This window comes from Lepidochelys kempii, chromosome 1 (genome assembly GCF_965140265.1).
Source record: "Lepidochelys kempii isolate rLepKem1 chromosome 1, rLepKem1.hap2, whole genome shotgun sequence".
In the NCBI taxonomy this organism is placed as follows: Eukaryota; Metazoa; Chordata; order Testudines; family Cheloniidae; genus Lepidochelys; species Lepidochelys kempii.
Window position 1 is genome coordinate 186,454,074 of NC_133256.1, and position 20,394 is coordinate 186,474,467.

The 20,394-nt window shown below is 39.5% G+C and overlaps 1 protein-coding gene across 7 annotated transcripts in view; it reads right to left on the reverse strand.

Annotated features, from left to right (window-relative positions):
• The window catches only part of CRYBG3 (crystallin beta-gamma domain containing 3), a 145,436-nt gene that overhangs the window by 65,289 nt on the left and 59,753 nt on the right, over positions 1 to 20,394 (reverse strand). For all 7 annotated transcript variants that reach the window (XR_012154202.1, XR_012154203.1, XR_012154199.1 and 4 more), the window contains exons 3-4: positions 16,035 to 16,471; positions 1,246 to 6,001 (exon numbers count right to left, since the gene is read on the reverse strand). Coding sequence is in view for 3 of the 7 variants with exons in the window: in XM_073305192.1 (XP_073161293.1) it covers positions 1,246 to 6,001; positions 16,035 to 16,471 (5,193 nt within the window). In the remaining 4 variants the exon portion in view is untranslated. The remainder of the gene's footprint in view (positions 1 to 1,245; positions 6,002 to 16,034; positions 16,472 to 20,394) is intronic.

Genomic DNA, 20,394 nt, shown 5'->3' on the forward strand with positions numbered 1-20,394 from the left:
AAATTAGGCTTAGGCAGTTTAATACAGTGGGTCAAAAAAATAATCCTTAAAAAACCCACAAATGTTAGATGAGGAGAGCTTCAATGAAAATCAGAACCATGTAGAACTATTTCCTCCCACACTCCCCCTTCCCCAAACTAGAAGAGAGATATTGTACCACACCAGAGCTTATTTCTTCAGGCTATGACACTCTTACTTGTGACCACTCTCTTCCATTTCCCCAAATCATCACAAAATACTACTTCTCTCCTCTCAACTGACCTCACTTTAAATAAACTGAAACAGGAGTGCTAATCCGTAGAAAGAGCTTGACTATTTGGCTGCAGCTATGGCCTTGTCTACACTTGTGGCAGAGCGTATGGTACATGTAGCACAGGGAAAAGCAGGTTGTGTGTACACTGTGGTGTGTAGCTACGCACAGCAGTGAAAGGCTCTGGCAGTGGGAAGATGCTGCAGCCTTTTCCAGTTCCCTCCCCAATTGCCAGAGCATTTCCCTGCTGTAGGAGCCTTTTGCTGAGGTGGGGAAAGGCTCCATCAGGGAGGAGGCCACTGGACACTACATTTCCAAAAACAGCAGTGTAGACATGGGAGGCACTGCTTGCGTGTGTAGGGAGCCATGTAGAGCATACACCCTAATATTCTGGTGTGTCTGTACTCTACTCACATAAGCAGTGCTTCCCATCTACACTGCTATTTATACCCATGCTGGGGGTGGGGGTGTGCAATGCCTGTATTCCACATGCCACGGTAAGTGTAGACATAGCCGAGTTGGAGGCTACAGAAGAACTGAAGGATACACCAAACACTGAACCATATTCTCAGGGAGTAAAGGAACAATAAAATCAAAAGTAGAGTAAATGTAAAAGAGCAGTTTTTCAAGACAATTCTGTTCCCCTCCTTGAACTCTCTGTGTGCCTTGTCCCAGTCATCTTCACATTTAAAATGCCATTCAAAGGACAAGCCTGCATGTTGCTATTATTGAGTGTATTTTCTATTTACTTGCTGTTTTACTGTTAGAAGCTGCAGGATCTCCTCTACTGTTTATGATCTGGCCCCAGTAACTGGCTGCATTTTATTTATAAAATGCTTCAATGAGAAAATGTAATTGTCTGCAATCATAGGCTTACCTCGTACCCTACAATTGAATGAATTTAGATAAGACAGTTAAGATGTTTTTTAAAAGATGGTAATTGCAACTGGGTTCATCATCATTTTAGTTATTACTTATATAACATGACAACTTACCACTGGAAAAGCTCCTGATTCTGGCCAATTGTTGTCTTGAGGCTTATGATCCCTTGGCAATAATCCATCCTGAAGGACACTTCCAAGTCTGACTCCCTTCTCACATGAATAATTGCTGGCTGTCTGAAAATACTGGTAATACACACTCCTAGAGAGAGGTTTGGTGGCAGCATCAGCTTTCTGTTGAAACTGAGTAGAATGTGTCAGATTAGGAAAAAGACAAGTTTCTTCTGGAAATGGCTCTGATTGCTTTTTAGGGCTAAGCGGTTCTTTTGAATATATAAGTGACTGTTTGGAAAGTGGAGCCCTTTCTTGGTCATTTTCTAGAAGCACCATGTTTGAGCTGCCTGCCCACTGGCTGGTAATAGAGTCTTCTTTCTGAACATCCACCATGTTTTCTTCATAAGAGTCTTCCTCATCCTCCTCACTGAACTGGTTATTAAATTTCAAACGCTCAGAAACTGACTGGAGAAGTGACAAGACGGATGAGGAGTGGTTGGCATTGTCTTTGGATTTTCCAATAGAATGGCCTCCTGGTGAGACATCAGTAGACAGCTGGTCTTCTTGTGGACTGTCATCTTCATATATAGGAGACAAAGCAAACGGGTAAATTTTAAACCGCTTAGCCTCCACTGTCATAAATGACTCTGAGCTGCAGTTATCTAATGTTTCATTTAATTTGTTGTCCTTTTCATAAGTACTGACAGGCTCATATTTGCTCTTTGCTGTTTCACACATCCAAAGATGTTCAATATTATCCAGAGACAGGTCAGGAGGAGAGACTGAGTGAGCTTGCTTTTGGTCAGTTGAAATGAACTGGTTCTCCTCTTGAGGAGAGCCTTCATACAATACAGTAAATAAAGAATTGCTTTCCCACTGTTCACCTTGTGGAGAAAAGGCTGAGAGATTTGTCAGTTCTTCAGTATCATTATTATTGTTCAGACTCTTTTTTCCAAGTGCATTATCTCTTTGTAAATCTTGATCCATCATCAGTGTTGATTTCAGTGTCTCATCTTTATTGGCAAAATCTGAGCCAAAACAAATTTTCCCTTCAATGTCCTTAACAGTTACAGAAGATTCAGACACAATGAACTGTGTGTTTAATCTGTTTTTATCCTGCGGTATCTCATTTGCTTCTGTTTTTCCACTGCCTTCTTCACTGTTGGCTTGTGAATCTTTCGGGTTTGCTTTTTCCTGTACAAACACAAAAACCTCCTCCTTGCCACAAAGTTCTGGCGGACATCTACCTGCACAACTTTTGTCTAAACCTGAAAGACTACTTTCATCTTTGGATTTGCTAGGTATGCAGGTATATTCGTCATGAAGGAAAGGTGATGAATTAAAAGTCAAGGCTGGCATTGATATATGTTCTGGCATATTTGTATTACTGCACAAATCCTTTAACTGTAATGGTGGCATCCTCTCTTCAATCATAACAGTATCTCTATTTAATACATGTAAAGTCTCCTCAGATTTATTGCTAGCTGTCCAAATGCTAGTTTTATCACTGATTTCTGTCACAACTGTACTATCATAGACAGTTTTAGAGCATTCACCTTTTGCCATTATTGCAAGGTCAGATTCCAGACTTGCTAAATCATCAGAATGTAGAAGTCCATGTCTTTGATGTGAAAGTCCATTACTGGGAACCGTTTCTCCCCCTATGGTCAGATCTGTGCTGCCTTCCACCCTAGTTAGAAGTAAAGGAACGGAACAGCCTGCTTTTTCACAGTCCCTAGCAACATTTTGGGTTAATTCCTTCCCTATTTGGTTTAAACCCAAGGGCTCTTTGACTATTTCTTGAGTTTTGGCAACTAATTGAACATCTGTGTTTAGAGTCTTTGAGAATCCAGTCTTATGTTTAAGCACAAAAGTTTCAGAAGGGCTCCTACTCTCGCTGTTTTCAAGCTGATTAAACATCAGTTTTTGTTTGGCTGAGTTAATAACTTCATTAATTATTTCTCTTGCTTTTAGTGCTGTTGAACTATGTAGGTCAGTTTTATGAGTGATGTTAAATGGTATCTTTTCAGCCTGAGTATTTGTAGCAACTGTTTCCTTTTCTTTAACTTCAGAGGAGCTTCCTGCATAGCTCTCATTAAAATGTTTTACTTTTGCTTCCAACTGTATTTTTCTAGTTTTCTGTTCTTTTAGGATATCCAGCTTTATTAAACTGTCCTTGCTGCCACAAGGCTGATAGACACCAGCTGCTTGTTTTGATCTTATTTCTTCTATGGCCAAGTGTAAAACCGCATCAACGATTTCTTCGGCTTTTTTAAACAGAACAGTGTCTTGGGATTCAATGTGCACTTGCTTTCCTGTTTCCTTATCGTCCCATGTTTTCTGAGAACAGACATTGCTTGATTTTGTAAACGAAGCAGTGTGATCATTCATTTTAGCTCGGTTTTTTGTCATTGCAGGAATATGGTTGCAAGGGTTTACTTGCTCTGAAGGAGTTTTGTGCACATCCTTACTATAGTCTACACTAGAACTCACTTCCACAAGTTCCAAAGGACGGGTAGTTGATGTTATGGATTTGGTTAACCAGGCATCTTCAAGCTTTTGGGCAGGAGGTATATCTGGAGGTACATAATCAGTCTCATCACCAACTCTGAGTTTGGAGGAAATTTTGCCCTTTTTAACAACTTCATACTTAACAATAGGGAGATTAATACTGTCCAAGACATCTGCTGTTTCAAGGGCAGAAGGAAAAAGCTTGGAGATTTCTTTAGACCTCAGAGTAGGAGAAGCAAGCTTGGGAATGCAAACATCCTCTGAGTTAGGAGGAGGACAGTCACTTTCAGCTAAAATGACATCAGATTTTAGGGTGAAAGATGTACACTTAGCATTGATGTCTTCAGAGCAAGGTGAAATCTGAGTTACACTGACATCTGCATTTTCAAACGCAGCAGAAATAACTGTAGGTGCACCGACATCTCCATTTTCCAAGAAAGAAGCCACTATCTTAGGTGTATCACCTTCAAGAAAAGCACATTTGGATTCACTGACCTTGTCAGATGTAACTGATAATTTGGCAATTCGGACACTGGCTACAAAGACTTCACCAGTTTTAAGGGAAGGAGTAGTAAGGTTGGGCACCCTGGAAGGAACTACGTTGTTGGGGAGAGTCATCCCTTCAGATTTAAGAGGCTTGCTATTTTCATAGACATGGTCAGGGGGAGAAATGTTGGGTTTTTTAACATCTTGTAAGTTGGTTGCTTTTTTGGTCATGGTTTCATCTTCAGATCTGTGGATAGGAGGAGAAATATTATCCAAGCTACCATCTTCAGCTTCAAGGACTGGAGGAGAAATCTTGACAATACTGACAGGTGTTATAGCTTTGCTAAGGCAGGCATCTTCAGATTCTAAGATAGCAGGCGGCATGTGGGTCTTCACACTTCCACATTCAAGGGCTGATGGAGATGTGCCAGCAACATTTATTTCTGCAGACGCAGATGAAACCTTAGTGGTTTCAACATCCTCAGATTCAAGGGAAGGTATGGAAGTGTTCTCTGTGTTGATATCCTTAGATTCACCCTCAAGAGTTACTGAGGGATCATTTTGGATATGTGTTGGTTTCCCTGACTCATTGAACTCTTTAATACCTGGACTGTTTACTGTGTCCATGCCAGTATCTTGAACAGTTTTGGCAGATGGCACTGAAGTGGTTAGACTGTCTATTACCATCAACTTATTGACTCCACAAAATTGTATGTCCTTCACAGCCTCCGATAACTTTTCAGTAGATCTTTCTTGATTTAAAGGAAAATGAACACTAGCTAGAAAGGTTTGTGTTTCTTGCTCCCTTTCTTCAGCCGCCACATATTTTTGTGAATCATCTATCCTTGGGCCACTATCTTTATTTTCATTTTCTGTATGCTTATCTGCCTGATGTGGAAATGCACTGCTACTAGAGGGGGACATCTGGGCATCCAACTTTAGTTCCAACTGACCACCAATATGACTATTACAGGCATATTCACCCTCTATCAATGGTAGTTCTTTATCAACTGCCTCTCTCTTTGTTTTGGATGAATACTCGCAATCATTTTGCACTGTCTCCTTAGAGTCTTCATGAGATACTTGAACACAAGAATTTATTTCTTTATCAAAGCTAAAAGTGGCATTATTGTCTGATTGAAACTGAGCTTCTGTTTCTTCTAACGTTCTCGCCCCCCTTTCAGCCAATCTGTTATTTCCAGAATTTGTTTTAACAGAATCCATAAGCTGGTAATTGGAACTACTGTTGTCTCTGGCTGACAATACTGAGCCTAGAAAATGAGTTCTATTAACTTCTGGTGTATCAGAAACTGGTGCATGATTTAAGGAAACAAACAAATCTAGTTCTCCAATGTGATTGCTGTTGGAGTTTGTTTCAGTGGATGAGGCAGAGGTGTTTTCAATTGTTCCATGTTCACTGCTATCTAAGATATCCTTAGCATCATCAGTTTTTTTCAGTTCAGTTTTAACTGCAGAGAGGTTTGCTTTAACATTTTCCTTGCCATCTTTAGCATGATCCTTTTGATTCTCTTTTGACGGGGGTCCTGTAATTTCTACTCTTACATTAGATGGTGAGTTTGGAAGGACAGCAGTTTGGATTTCTCCATTTCCAGTCACAGTGAAAATATGTTTGCCTTCAGTATTTTCTTCTCTTCTTAGTGCCTCCTCTGCTTGTTTCTTTAGTAGCTGCTTAATCCGTACAGAACCCCGATAGGTTGCATAAGTAACTGCTGGTGCATCTGGCTTACATTCGCTGTGCCTGTAACAAAAAACATTTTAGTGCAGTAGAATATTGAAATAGTCTTCACTATCATTGATCTATAGTTAGCTTGCTGATTTGGAGAACAAATGATCCAATACTACTTTTTTTAAATTGCAGAATAAACCAACTTCTAATGCTGCTATAAATACACCAAGAGTTCTCTTTATACTAGGATAATAGAAATACTGTGTATGGGTACCCCTACAAACACAAAAGTTTTATTAGAAAGTAACACCATCAAACAGACCTATTAAGGGTACATCTTCAAATTAAGTCACACCCGTCCGAAAATGTTTTACCCTACTAACGTTAACAGTAAAATCTAGGGTCACTAAAACTGAAAATGGCTAGAGAAATTTGTTTGCTTTTGAATTTGGACCTGGTAACTCATCCCTGAACAAGAGGGTACAAGACAGAACAACAGAACTGTAAGAGGCAAGAAATGTTTGTGGGGAAAATAAAGTAATTTGATGCTTTCCGGACCAAAGTTACAGGACAGGGAGGGAGTGGGAGTAGGGACTGAGGGAATGGCAATGAATGGAGAAAAACAACAATGAGGAAAGTCTGTTTGAGCGCTGGAGGAAATATCTAACTAATGGGCGCTGAAACTTGGGAAACATTTTTGGTGGATTCAGACACTAACTAGTCTTATATTTCACTTCAAAGAAAAAAATGTAACTTATCTTTTACTACTCTTTCATGATGTAATAAGGGTGACCTCAAAGCTTTCCCTTATCACTCAAACCTTCCAAACAATTCTATTTTTTACATAAGAAAATAATGAGAATTGCAAATCTTGACTTTCCTGTTTTTACTGGAGGACTCTGGAGAACTAGGATGGGTAAGTAAGATCACATACAGCTGAACCTGACCTGCAACTGTCCAGCCTTCAACTGAGGGGAGAGGGGATGTTGAGTCAGAGTGTTTAAAAAGCTCTTTTGTGTTAACTCTACCTAAACAAAAAACAAGCCTCCCCCCTAAAATTTTTAGAACAGTCTGACTTGGTGTCTTCCTTCTTCTTAGCTGAAGGCTCGGAAAGTTGCAGCTCACAGTTGCAAGTGAGTGTGATGTCCCTCTCCCGCTGTAGCTCTCCAGTGCACTGGAGAGCCCTCCAGCAAAAATAGGGAAGTGAAGATTTTGATTTCTAATGTAAGACTAATTAGTCTGTAAAAATACAGACAAAAAAACCCAGGCAGTCTTAGCATAGCATAGAGGTATGACTACACTGCAGCAAAAGCATACCTCACAGCTCTGGTAGACAGACATGTTAGCTCTGCTCAAGCTAATGCACTAAAGATAACAGTGTGGACATTGTGGCAGGTGGTGGCTCGTGTAGCCACCTGAGCTCAGACTCAGGAGGTTGGGTGGAATTGTAGTCAAGGCAGATAGCCTGTGCCAGGACATCCATGCTGCTATTTTTAGCATGTTAGCTCAAGCACAGCTAACATGTGTGTCTACCCAGGCTGGGAGGCATGCTCTTAGCTGTAGTATAGACATGCCCTTGGAGTTCACATTTAATCCACCCGCATTGGGAGGGTTTTACTATAGTTAAGGGATTTTTATGCAAATAATCCAAGTGAGAAGCAGGGTATTTTTGTTCATTCACTAATAAAATTGGGCAGAAAAATAAAGGATTTTATTTCTTTAAATGAGGATCAATGAGTGTACACAATCACTCTGAATACATCCCGAACAATACAATTAAAAAGGTACACATTTTTCATTTTAAAAATCAGAGTTCCATTCTGTGTGGACTTGAGCAGCATAAACTCTCATTTCCACATTGTTTATATGGTACCGAGTCCCCAGTTGTACAAACATTTAGGCACGTGAGCAGTCCCACTGAACTCAATAGGGCTACTCATCTGGATAAAGTGACTCAGATGTATGTGTGTTCATACGGTATGGGCCAAAATATGCAGTGAATTCTTGAATTTTTATCTGTGCTATTATGTGATGAGCATTCTATATAATCATCAGCCTATAAAATGTGAGGTATTTCCAATAAAATCCAGGTTCGTTTTGCAACACACAAGTTGTGATGTAATACAAATTATCATCTTCCTATTTATTAACAATGGAATTGTTATCATGAATCCAGCTATGAAATATTAAATTCAAATACATTAAGGAAAAGCAATATATTCAATCCAAATGGGTATTAAGAAAAACTACAAACACCAACATCATCCAGTGTCAATGGGCAAACCAAATAACCAAGATGACAAAGTGTATTTTACCAACTCTTCAGACTTTCATAACTGAAACTATTAGTATTTTCAAAATGTATTTAATCTGCATGAAACTTTACCTTTCATCTAGTTAATGTATTTCAGCAATCCGTGTAATAAGGCTGCTCACTAAATCAAAAAATAAATTGTGCAGTTTTGCAAGTACTATTGTTGAACATTTGATTATACACTACATCCACTTATTGTTACCGAACATTACAAAAACTTACTAGAAGCTAGGTGTAGGTCAAGCAGACAACAATAAACCTCTAGGTCATTAGTTTTATTCAAAAATAATATTGTTCAATCTAACTATATATATACACACACACACTTAATACCTAACAAATCAAAATGCATAACTCCTGAATGTGGAAAAATACTCTGCAAAACAACATCTTTCAGGAAAGGACAAAGACCAAATGAATGGTAGATTTTAGGAGTCTTACCTTCTGAAACACTACAGAGCACAATGATTACTATCAAGAGATGTGTTGAGAATTCAGCTGGGGTAGTAGGAACCACACCCAGGAGTGTTTTGAAAGATCAGGCCTTTAGGCTGAGTCTGCATTATAAATTTACATCAGTAGAACTATGTTGCTCAGAGGTGTGAAAAATCGACCCCCCAAGTGATGCAGTTATAGCGACCTAACCCCTGGTGTAGACAATGCTGTATCACTGGGAGAAGCTTTCCCACCGACATAGCTGCCGCCTCGAGGAGGCAGATTAGCTACACCGATGAGGAAAGCTCTCCCCTCAGCACAGTAGCACCACCTTCTCTGAAGTACTACAGCGGTGCAGCTGCACTGTTGCAGCTCTGTAAGTGCAGACCGGCCTTAAGCGTGTGGAATTTAAGACTGAACCATAATGTGTCTGTAAAATGTCATATACATTGGAAAGTCAGTGAAATAATTCCATGTGATGGGAGATGAGGGTTTTATGCAGTAATACTGTATGTGTTTACTATTCGGGGCCCTATTTTATGAGTTTTCCCACCCCATTTCCTTTTAGAGTAACTTAGGAGACAAGATTTTGATAAGAACACACACAGAATAGAAGAAAAGCTACTTTTTCAGATTGTTTTGCTCCTATTCTGTTGATCCAGGAATACAGTAGGTTTGCAGGGTAACTGGCTTTTACCAGTTACCCTGGTAATTGAGGAGGAATGCAAAGGCAAAAAACAAACCTGAGTTTCTCACCTTTGTGTCAGTCCCAAACCAGTGGATATTATACCACATAAAACATCCATCTTTTTTATAATACGAGATTTTTGTTAAGCGTAGCAACCATTAATCTACTTTACACCTCTCCTTCTGCAGTTAAATGTAGTGTTATTAGCAATAGTATTTTACCCATATCATAGAACCATAGAATACCAGGGTTGGAAGGGACCTCAGGAGGTCATCTAGTCCAACCCCCTGCTCAAAGCAGGACCAATCACCAACTAAATCATCCCAGCCAGGGCTTTGTTAAGCCTGACCTTAAAAACTTCCTTAAAAACTTAAAATATCACTATCTTTTCCTCCCTCAACTCTGCATTTGACAGTGCAGAAAGTCTAGTCTGACGATTGCTCTTAATTGCAATGAAATCATCAACAATTTCAAACACATGGAAAAATCAAATGGTACCTTAACTTGAGACTCTTACCAACTCACCATCTTCATTTACCCTCCATGCTGTAGCTCTTGTTTGATTTTCTCAACTATAAAACCTTGTTTTAATAGAAACCAATAACCTTGCTCCATATCATTTTTCCCTCTTGCCTTCCCCTTTCCCACTCACTTCTATCTGGACAAGAGGACCAAAACCCCTGTAGATATAATTGCCTCTGTGAATCAGCCAGCTGGGGTACTGGAGGAATAATGTGGCCTATGTCTGTTGTCCCTCACATATGCACTGACTAAGCTCATGAATTCTACTTTCTTTGGCTCGAGGCCTGGAAACTTGAGTCTTTTCCAAAACTGAAGCCTCCCACTGAGTGCAAAATCAACCTCAGACTATAGGACAGTATGCTTTGATTTTCTAGTATTTTGCAAAACATCACTTCCAGAAAGTAGTGGTTAATAAAATAGGACCTTTAATACATGGGTAGACATACCAATGACCATTCTGGGGGGTATCTAGTTGTGAAAATAAAAACAGCAATAATACTGTTGAGGATTATGCACTCTAGTAATTCTCTTGCTACTGCTTATCATCATATCTTTCCATTTAATGATAGATAACCCAAAAATTAATCTTCAGCAGTAGATTAGAATTAATTGAAATTCATGCTGAGTGTTTCTCATGGGAAAGGAAGCTCAATAATGCATGGCTGGCAATCATTAAACTCTTGACTTGTTCTAGGATTTCTTTCATGTCTAGGTTGGAATTTAAGTTAATATTATGAGTGGACCTACCTCAAATGCACTCAGACATCTATACTCTAGATCAGGAAAACCAAACAGGCATGTTCCCACCATCCCTTCCCCCAAGTCCCCTTGTTTTCCCAGTCACTTCTCTCTCTTCACTGTCCTTTTCCATTTGTCTTTTCCCCTTTAATGTCGCCTGTTTCTAGCTCCCAAGTGCCTTTTAATTACTCCACTCACTACACTCTACAAAACCATTTTGATAGAACACCTGCAATCAGGAGCACTTTTACAATCTAATGACATTTAGTGAGAGTCAGTTCCATTGGTCAATATTTAGGGAGGAAGCTAGTACTCAGGTGAGTGGGAGAAATTATTTTAAACTTGTATAATAAAGGAAGAGTACTACAATACAGGAGGAAGTAGTACAGCTACTTCCTGAGTAAGGCCTTGGCTACAAGAGAAAGTTGCATTACTTTAACTGCAATCTGTTTTTACAATGATTTAGTTAAATTAGTGCAAACCTCAGCGCCATAATTTATTTGGTTTAGCTTAAACTTACTGCCAATTAACAATCTAAAATGAAAAGTCTGGTTTAAACTGAAATATGAGAGAGTGTCCACACAGGGATTTGCATCACTTTAACTGATCTGATTTAAAAATCACATCTTTAGTTAAAACAGTGCAACTTTCAAACATAGACAATGTAAATCAAAACCAACATGGTGTGTAAGTCATACATCACACCAGGCAGCAAACTAATTTTCAAAACATGATCTTTTAATAAGTAGAGAAAAAATGTATGCAAAACAGAATTGCACAGCAGTCCTCTGATGTCTTTACTGTACTCAACAATGTGGTGTGGGGAAGAGCAAAGGTACTGTATTTTAAAGAAGTAGGCTAAAAGGAAAATATAATCAGTGTTTTACTGTTTACCCAAATTTACCACAGCCAAACACAAAAATTAGCCTTCCATTCAAAGCAAAAATTAGTTTCCAGTAAAACCGCATATTATACAGAGATATATAGCTGCTGCCATCTCCAGAATCAAATAGATCATGCAAGAGATTTACAAAAAAACAAACAAAAAACACCCACACTTTCCTTGCTAACCTGGTCAAAGCCAAGTAAAACAAAATAAAAATCTATTCCGTTATCTAGAATGAAATACATTTTGACTTGGTTTAGTTATATAGCATTTCAGGAGAAGGTTATATAGTAAGATTGACCTTAATACTCCCTGCAAGTTTGATTTCACCATCACCAACTGGGCTTAAGAACCTACTCAACTATAGGGAGTAGGAAGCTTTCATGAGTAAGTGCCATCAATTTCTGCAGTATGTAAGCTTCCATTAAAAGCCCTCATTAGTTGTGAAAAAAATATGAATGAAAATATGAACCTCCAAATATGAATGAAGCATACGTCCACACTAGCACTAGAACACTAAAAATGGAAGTGAAGCATGAGCAGTGCGGGGAGGGACCAGCTGCCCCGAGTAAGGTCCTGTAAGAGACCACAGGTACACATTCAGGGCATGCAGCCTGCGCCACTGTAGCTACATTTCTGTTTTTAGCATGCTATCTCAGAGCTAGCATGGGTATGTCTTCTCGAGCTGGAATTTTCAGCTTCCAGCTTTAGTCTGCAGACAGATTGCTCCAGCATCTCAGCTACCAGTGCTCAGAGTTTGCACAAACTGCTGCAGTGTCAGAAGTAACCTGTTTTTTCAGTTTTCACCTTTGCTTTTTAAAATCCTGTGGGCATCAGGCAAACAGACAAACATCAAGTAAAATTCACTCTGCTTCTTGGAAAGATTAGGGATGACACCGGTGCAGGAAGACCTACAAAATCAGAAGCTAAACCTACCAAAGACACTCGCCTTGCAGTATCCAGAAAGCTGGAGGTGGGGTAGAAGAGTGGATATGTATCATGTCACCGCAGCACTCAGGACGCTGGGGGATAGGGAAGGTAAGAAGAGAGAAAAAAGAAAGGATGGTTTCTCACATGCTGTTCCTGGACAAGGGCCTCCTTCCCACTATCCTGTTTTTGGTATTGTCTGTGGCCTGTATCTTTATTCCACTGGATATTAGATGTCTGGTTACATTTCCAAGATTCACATGTGAGAGGGCAAGGGTGAGTGGGCAGGAGAGATTGAGAGGTAAATTAGAAAAGAGAAGTAGAGGAGAATATGCACAGAGATTTTTGGAGGAAAAAATGGGGATGGTAGGGACAAGGGAGGAGGCAAAGAACACATTGCTGGGAAAGTGAAAGAGGTAATGGTAGGGTGAGGAATGCGGGAGGAATAGAAGGAAAAATAGGAACCACTGAAGAAAATGCAGGAAAAGATACACACAATCTATTATAGAAGAGAAAAAGTGGAATGGAGCCAGGAAGGGAGTAGACCTGTTATTCCCATTATCTTTTTAGACGAGGTCTTTGGGGCAGAGATTGGAATCCATTATATTTGTACAGCACCTGGCACAATGGGGCCCAACCTGCTTGCGCCCTTAAGGGGCCACTACAATACAAGTGGTAAAATAATTTAAAAATAAAGAATAGCAGCTGCAGCAAAAGTGTGGTGTAGTAAGTAGGCCTGTTAAACAGTATTTGGGGAATATTCAATATTTGATACATTTGTTTGAGGGCTGGTCATATACTAGGAGGTGCATATATTATTAAGCAAATAATATATTCAGCAGATACGCTTTGAGGGCTCACGGAATAGCAGGGAAAGCAAGTTAAATTCTAAAGAAGTTAAAAGGTGTAAAGTTCATTAAATAGATTGTACGCTTTTCAAGGCATGGACTGCATCTTCTGTCTTGAAAGAGCCTTGCATTTTTTGTGCTCTACCACAATAATCCATCTGTGTAAAAGTTGGTTGATTGTGTTACAATTAAATACAGCTCAGGCTAAAGAGTATACAACTGTTTGTTTAAATTGCAGAGGGTGAAGCCTTGTGGGGGTGGCAATACAAGGTCCAGACTGGCAGTTGCCTCAGCCTCTCTCTAGGTTTCAAGAATTTTTTTTTGAGCCCTGATTACCACAATCTCAGTCTCTACAGCATAAGGACATTTGCACAGATGCCACATCCTCAGCATTTGCAGTTAGAAGACTGCCTGTCAAAGCTACAGACAAATGACAAGAGTAATATCCCAGAAGTGATTCAATATGGAAGCAATTCTTTTAAGCAGGTATCAAAACGTTATTAAGAAAGATACCAATTTCCCAAATGGAATTGAAACATTACACACTAGGTGAATATACTTAATGCAAGAGTCAAAAAAAAAAAAAAAAAAGTATGTTAAGTACCCCTTTCATCCTTAAATCCTAGGTGTTATTTCCCCTTAGGTATTTTCACACCTAAATACTAACCAGAAGCTAGTTATTTAAAAGGATACATTGCATTTGTTTCACACTTATACACCTCCCCCCATATATTGCAATGCACACGCACACACGCGGACACACCCAGCAGTCAATAACAGATGTTACCCGGATAGTACAATCTGTCCCATTACAAGGGACATAATACGGATTTTGTAATACAGAATGGAGACAATATCCACTACAGTAGAACCTCAAAGTTATGAATACCTCAGGAATGGAGGTTGTTCATAACTCTGAACAAAACGTTATGGTTGTTCTTTCAAAAGTTTACAACTGAACATTGACTTAATACAGCTTTGAAACTTTACTACGCTGAAGAAAAATGCTGCTTTCCCTTTGTTTTGTAGTAGTTTATGTTTAACACAGTACTGTACTGTATTTGCTTTTTTGGGGCGGGGAGGGCGGTCCTCTGGTACTGCCTGTTTGTGTACTTCCGGTTCCAAATGAAGTATGCGGTTGACTGGTCAGTTTGCAATTCTGGTGTTTGTAACTCTGACGTTCTACTTTAGTTTATTTTCTAGCTGCTAAATGCAAAGTGGAAACATATTGCACTTAATGTACCGTTGGAAATGTAACAGGATTGTCAAGGATGTACCAAATTTAGGCTAAATACCTATTTTTATATATTTTTGTAACCTGTGAGGTTACAAAACAATTCTCAGGAATAAAGGGAAACAAAAAGTACAGAAGTTATTATAGGACATAACCAAGGATTTTAAAATCTAGGATCCTTATTTGCAAAAAAAGAAAGAACATATCTACAGGAAAAATATTAAAATTAATATGTTACATAAAAAGGCCACACAAAATCCTGATAGTTATTGCCTAAATAAGGCTATGGAAGAAAATAAATTCATTCCTCCCTTCTTCTAAACCCATGAAATACTGAATGTGCTTCAGGATTATCTGATCCCTCCAGCCCTTACCCTACTATTCTAATACTTGAGGAAAATGTCCCCTCCCATGTTGGTGGCACATGTTCGAACCCATTGATTAGGCAGAACTGGTTAAACAGGGCTGCCTTAAGCAAAGGAATGTGAATTTACCCAAATGTACATATAAGTTTTAAACAGGGTCCTCAGACAGTGAGGGGGAAGAAGATAGGAGGCAAGGAAAATCTGCATTTCAGCAAACAGAGGTGAGAAGAAACAGCCTGCAGCCTGTTTCTCAACCAGACTCCTTGTCTCTGTCCTCATAGCAGGAATGAACTTTATCTAAGGGGTAACTCTCCGGAAAATACATTTCAAAGGGTGACTGAACTATAAAAGCGAGGGACAAAAACATCCCAAGTTATCTCTCCCTATCCATTGCTCTCTCTCTTTTTTCACCTAAGAAAACAAAACAAACTTTAGACTTTGGGAGCAGATCCTGACCTGAGAATTTGGTCAGCAATGTTACTGTGAACCTGTGGTAAGAACTTCACCTTGATCAAGTCTAGTTTGTTAAGTTTAGAAAGTGTTTTATCTTTATGTCTCTTGTAACTATTTGACTTTAATGACTTATACTTGTACACACTTAAAATCTCTCTCTCTTTGTAGTTACATAAACTTGTTTTATTCTTTAATTACAACTAATCCAGTGTTGTGAAATGTTTGGGTAATTCCATTTAAGGTAGCAGACTTGTATTTTGATCCCTTTAGAGGAGCATCTTTCCGAATATATCTGAACTATCCAGGAGAGGGCTAGACAGTGCAGAACGCATGTTTTTATGGGAAAATCCGGGACTGGGAGTGTGTTGGGGTCACCTGGCAAGTAGTAACCAAGGCTGCTGGAAGCCAGAGTGTGACTGATGTGTGGCTGGCAGGATGCAGCTATTCAGACACTCAGGGTGTGACCTGAATGCTGTTTGTGAGCGGCCTAGGTGGGAGCTACAGCAGGAAAGCATTGTGAGGCACCCAAGGTTGCATGGCAGGTGGTGACACAGCCCCTCACTGAGCTGGATTGCACCCCGGACTGTCATAGGTCTGCAGATATGGGGCATCTACCAAACATATGGCAGAGCTAGTCACAGCAGCCATTAGACATTTTTAATATTAAAATTAAGTATTAAAATTTTAGAACTTACATTAGTGCATCAGCAGCTTGTTCCTGTCCCCTCTGTAAATCCTGAGAACCAACCTCCCTGATATTAACCAAGGCAGGCTCTTCTTTAGGCACTGCTACCTCTTCTGTTCCAGCAGTAGAAATGACAAATATTTCAGTTTTCCGATGCTTTGTGATTCCATCTTCCTGAAGGGCAGTTTGGGTCTGCAAATCCTTTCCAGGTCTCTTGTGTCCATCTTGGAGGGTAGACTGTTTAGATTCTCCCAAAGATGATTTTGATCCAATATTAAATAAGCTTCCAAGGAACTGGAAAAAGCCTTCTTTGGGTTGTCTGTCACGATCTGCTGTTTTGCGGCCAGGAGCCAAACTGGGAAGGCTATTAGCCTTTTTTAATTCCTCTGTGATAACAGAGTTGCTTAGATCTTCCATGGAGTGGTTCTTCTCTGCATTTTGAGAAATCTTTAAAAAAAAACATGAATAATAATGTTGAAACAGAACCAATACATCAATTTTCAGACTCTACTCCAAAAAGCCTTAAACTGCCTCTAGGCAGTGCATTACTTCTGGCTGCTCTGCTATTTACGAGACCATTCTTAAGAGCTTTGTCTAATCTCCTTTACTCTGTTCTGCTACTTAAGATACCTCTACTTCTTTCTGTTGCAGAAATTGGCCACATTATTGAGGACTTACAATTTAAAAAAGTACTTTTGATTTTAACAGATGTCTTGAAAGGCTACTTTTATGAAAAACAGGCTTGGGCTTTGAGGCTCACAGGACAATGGTTGTGAAGGTAAAGCACTGTATGATGGAAACAGAACAAAAATAATTTGAGCTGGCAAAAATAGGAGATGAAGCATGGAGCAGTTTTTCATAGAACGGTATTGCAAGCCAATAGAAAAGACTTATTAGTTAAGCCTGTGAAGTGGTTTGGGACACAGGACCCAGTTCTTTCATCCTTACTGTATGTGAGTAGACTTCACTCATGTGCAAGTAGTCCCAGTGCAGTCAGTGTGACTAGTCACATGAGGGAGGGTTGCAGGATCATGCCTTAAAGATGGACTTTATTAAAAAACAATGAATTACTTATGTAACAAAGATTACATAAGGGAAACATGCATATTTGCCTTTTAAATGGGCAAATCGATTCACATCCTTTATCTGAGGTTACCAATTCTTCCTATTAATCAATTTTTTCTAGAATTAGCTATCACTCATTTCTGTAAAGCAGGATCTCTGACCACTGGTTTGGGCAAGGAGAGGGGATTCCCCAAACAGAGAGATTGAATTAGGCTCTTGTCCTTCATCAGCTCAAAAAGACAAAGGACTGTTTCTGCAAAAAAACATACAGTCTCAGAGACCAAGAGTCCACGCCTGCTTGCAAGTGAAATACCTTTTTGCGTTTCCTTCTATGGGGAGGTCCTTGTAGGCTCTGTCTCTCTCAAACTAACATGTTAAGGTATGAAAACGCCCACCCCCTCCTTAGCTGTAATTCGTAAGAACTTATTCTGATCAACAGGACAGGGAAGGAAGAATCTGAATAAATATAAATCTGTGTAGGATCTTTATATCAGCAATACGTTTGGATAAGAACAAGCAACTCTACTGTGTAACAGCTAACACTCACTTATCCTACCCATGCAGTAGGTCAGTATTTTCATTAACTCCCTTGTGCTGTTTCTATTTGAGGACATATCCCTTTTAGATAATTGAGATGGGCATACTGAGTGCTATGCTAGTTATTTTAAGTAGACAGAATAAGAGTTTTGTACAAGGACTACCCAATGACTGACAAGCCTGGGTGATGAAAAGCAGTATTTTAATGAAGTGCCTCCTTTTAGACATGGAGACCAGTGATAATTTTGATGAGAGGCAGGCAACTTGTTACTTAAGAGTTTTTCCTTACCGTTAAATACATTGATCTTTGACCTCCAGCCAAATATTTTACTACTTTTTTCCTTCAAAGAGTGGAGTATGTTTACTCTGCTATTTCATAAGCTCAGTTATTAACATGTTTAGTTTTGTGGTATGATTCCCCTTCTTCAGGCTATGGTATTGAAAAAAGCAGAACACTGCAAATGAACATAAAAGTAGAACCTTCCTAATTTACACTTCAGTAATCTCCATACCATGTATACAAAAAAGGCCTTTTCTCCTTACTCTTCAGCAAAGATTAATGACAGTCAGGGCTAAAGGAAGGTATTTTGTTTTTACAAAATGTTTTCTCAAACATTTACCAGTGTGCCAGGTACCAGCATCTTAATTAAAATTACACGTAATTATTTAAACTTTTTTAGTGTACCAAACCACTGATCTAGGCACATGCAGAACAACAATTCTAAATCATGTAAAATGAAACTATATTCCTTGCTCAGTTAACCAACAAGGACAATCTGTAAGCAAGATTTTCTATTGTATTCAGGTTTTTATGCCACACTCATCCCCATGGGCTCATCAGTTACCCATCCATCCACAAATCAATCCCCCCCACCTCCAATATTCATTGGTCACCCCTCTAGGCCTACATACACCCTTTCAAAATCACTAAGATCAACCCTTTCACAAAAGGCTGGTAAAAGAAAGGCCTTGCAATGTGCTCTTACACAGCTCTGCCTCTCTCAGATCAAGAAGGGGGAAATACAAGCAGCACAGCTGAAGGCCCCTTCCTGAATCCCACGTGCTTCCCAGACCTTTTTCTGATCAACTGCTGAAGCATCACAAGGGGATGTGCTGGTGTCTATTTTAGCCAGCATGCCATTTGTTGCTGTACAGGTCAACTCCATCCACTAGAAGTGTTCCTGGAAGTGAATTAGAAAGCAGGGTAGCTCTTTGAATGCAGCAGTGAAGTTATCTCTGCACATGGCACTTCCAAGCAAGCAGGCTGCCATATTCTGCACTAGTCGAAGTTTACAAGTAGCATGGAGATGAAGCCCAAAGGAGAGCACATTACTAAATTCCCATCTAGCAGGAACTAAGTACTTTAGGTAAGAATTTTTTAGCTTCGTTTACTTACTAATTGACAACATTTATTAATTCACAACAGATTTCCTCTACTTTCAGTTTTTGTAAAAACATTTATTTTAAAGAGGAAGATATGTTTTCAGGAGCCAGACACCACAGTGGGTTAGTTAGTGAATTAACCTTGCACTTCTGGGGACCAGGAGTCCAGTCCTGTATACTCTCCACACACAAAGCTCCTACTGTGGCAGCTCTGTGCACAGAAAGCCTGTAAGATTGTGCCCCTTAGTTTTAATCGTGATTCATGGCCCAGTGAAAAGCTGTTTGGTAGTCCCTGCTTGCACAAACACTGAATCACTTACACAATTCAGGGTAACTGGGGGGTTCCATATGAAAGTAGGCTTCTAAGTCTTTAACAATAAGGAGTGTTGCAGACAGGCATGCCTATGCTGATACAGCAAAACTCCTGAGAAACATTTAAATTGCAGCAAGTCAACGCGTATTATTTTAATGCACATATTAAGTCTGATAACAAGCTATGCAAAGCTATCATTTCCCAACACACGAATGTATCAATCTTCTCCTTCATATATTCTCCCCCTTGCCTCACATTTGTTTGTGCTCTAAGAAGATATTTTTGTTAATTATTTTCTTTATCTTTTGCAATACGGTAGCTCCTAGAGCTTCCAATCTAGATCACGATCCCACTGTGCTAGGCATTGTACAAGCAACACTGCTCCTGTTCTGTCTTTTAAATTTATATATTGTGGCACTAGGATATCCAAATTAATGAGGCAAGACTCCACTGTCTTTACATCCAATAAGCCTTTGTTGTTGCTGGAACCCTCACGCACAACTGCCCATCTCTTTGAGAGCACAATACAGGAAGCACTGCCCCCAAAAGACTTTCTTCACTTTCCATTCCCCCTGCCTCTAATCTCATTTCATTTGCAACCCAGCTAGTGGGGAAGGGTAATCCAATAATATAATTTAAGACAAATAACTTGACTCAAACCAAGATTAAGGACATATTAATGGCTAAGGGGCTGATCCAACACACACAATTGGACTCAGTGTTCACTGCTACCATAAATAGTCCCATTGGTGTGCTGGATCAAGTCCCAAGGATACAGTAGTACCCTAAAGACAGTCAGTTTGGCCACAGGGTTTACTTATTAAATATAAAGAGCAGCTATTTGTGACCATTGATTGCGGATTTCTCTCAGTAACTGAGTGAGCAGCAGTTCAAGTTGCCAGAGGCGCTAATTTAGCAGGGTATGTGTCAATCTGCCAAGAGTACAATCTCTTCTATTATCCCAACAAGTGAATGAAATTAAAATATTAAAAACATTAAAACACAGATTTCCATGAACAAAAGACATAGCTTCCAGCCATAACAGTGAGATACTTCAGACTAGACTAACTCC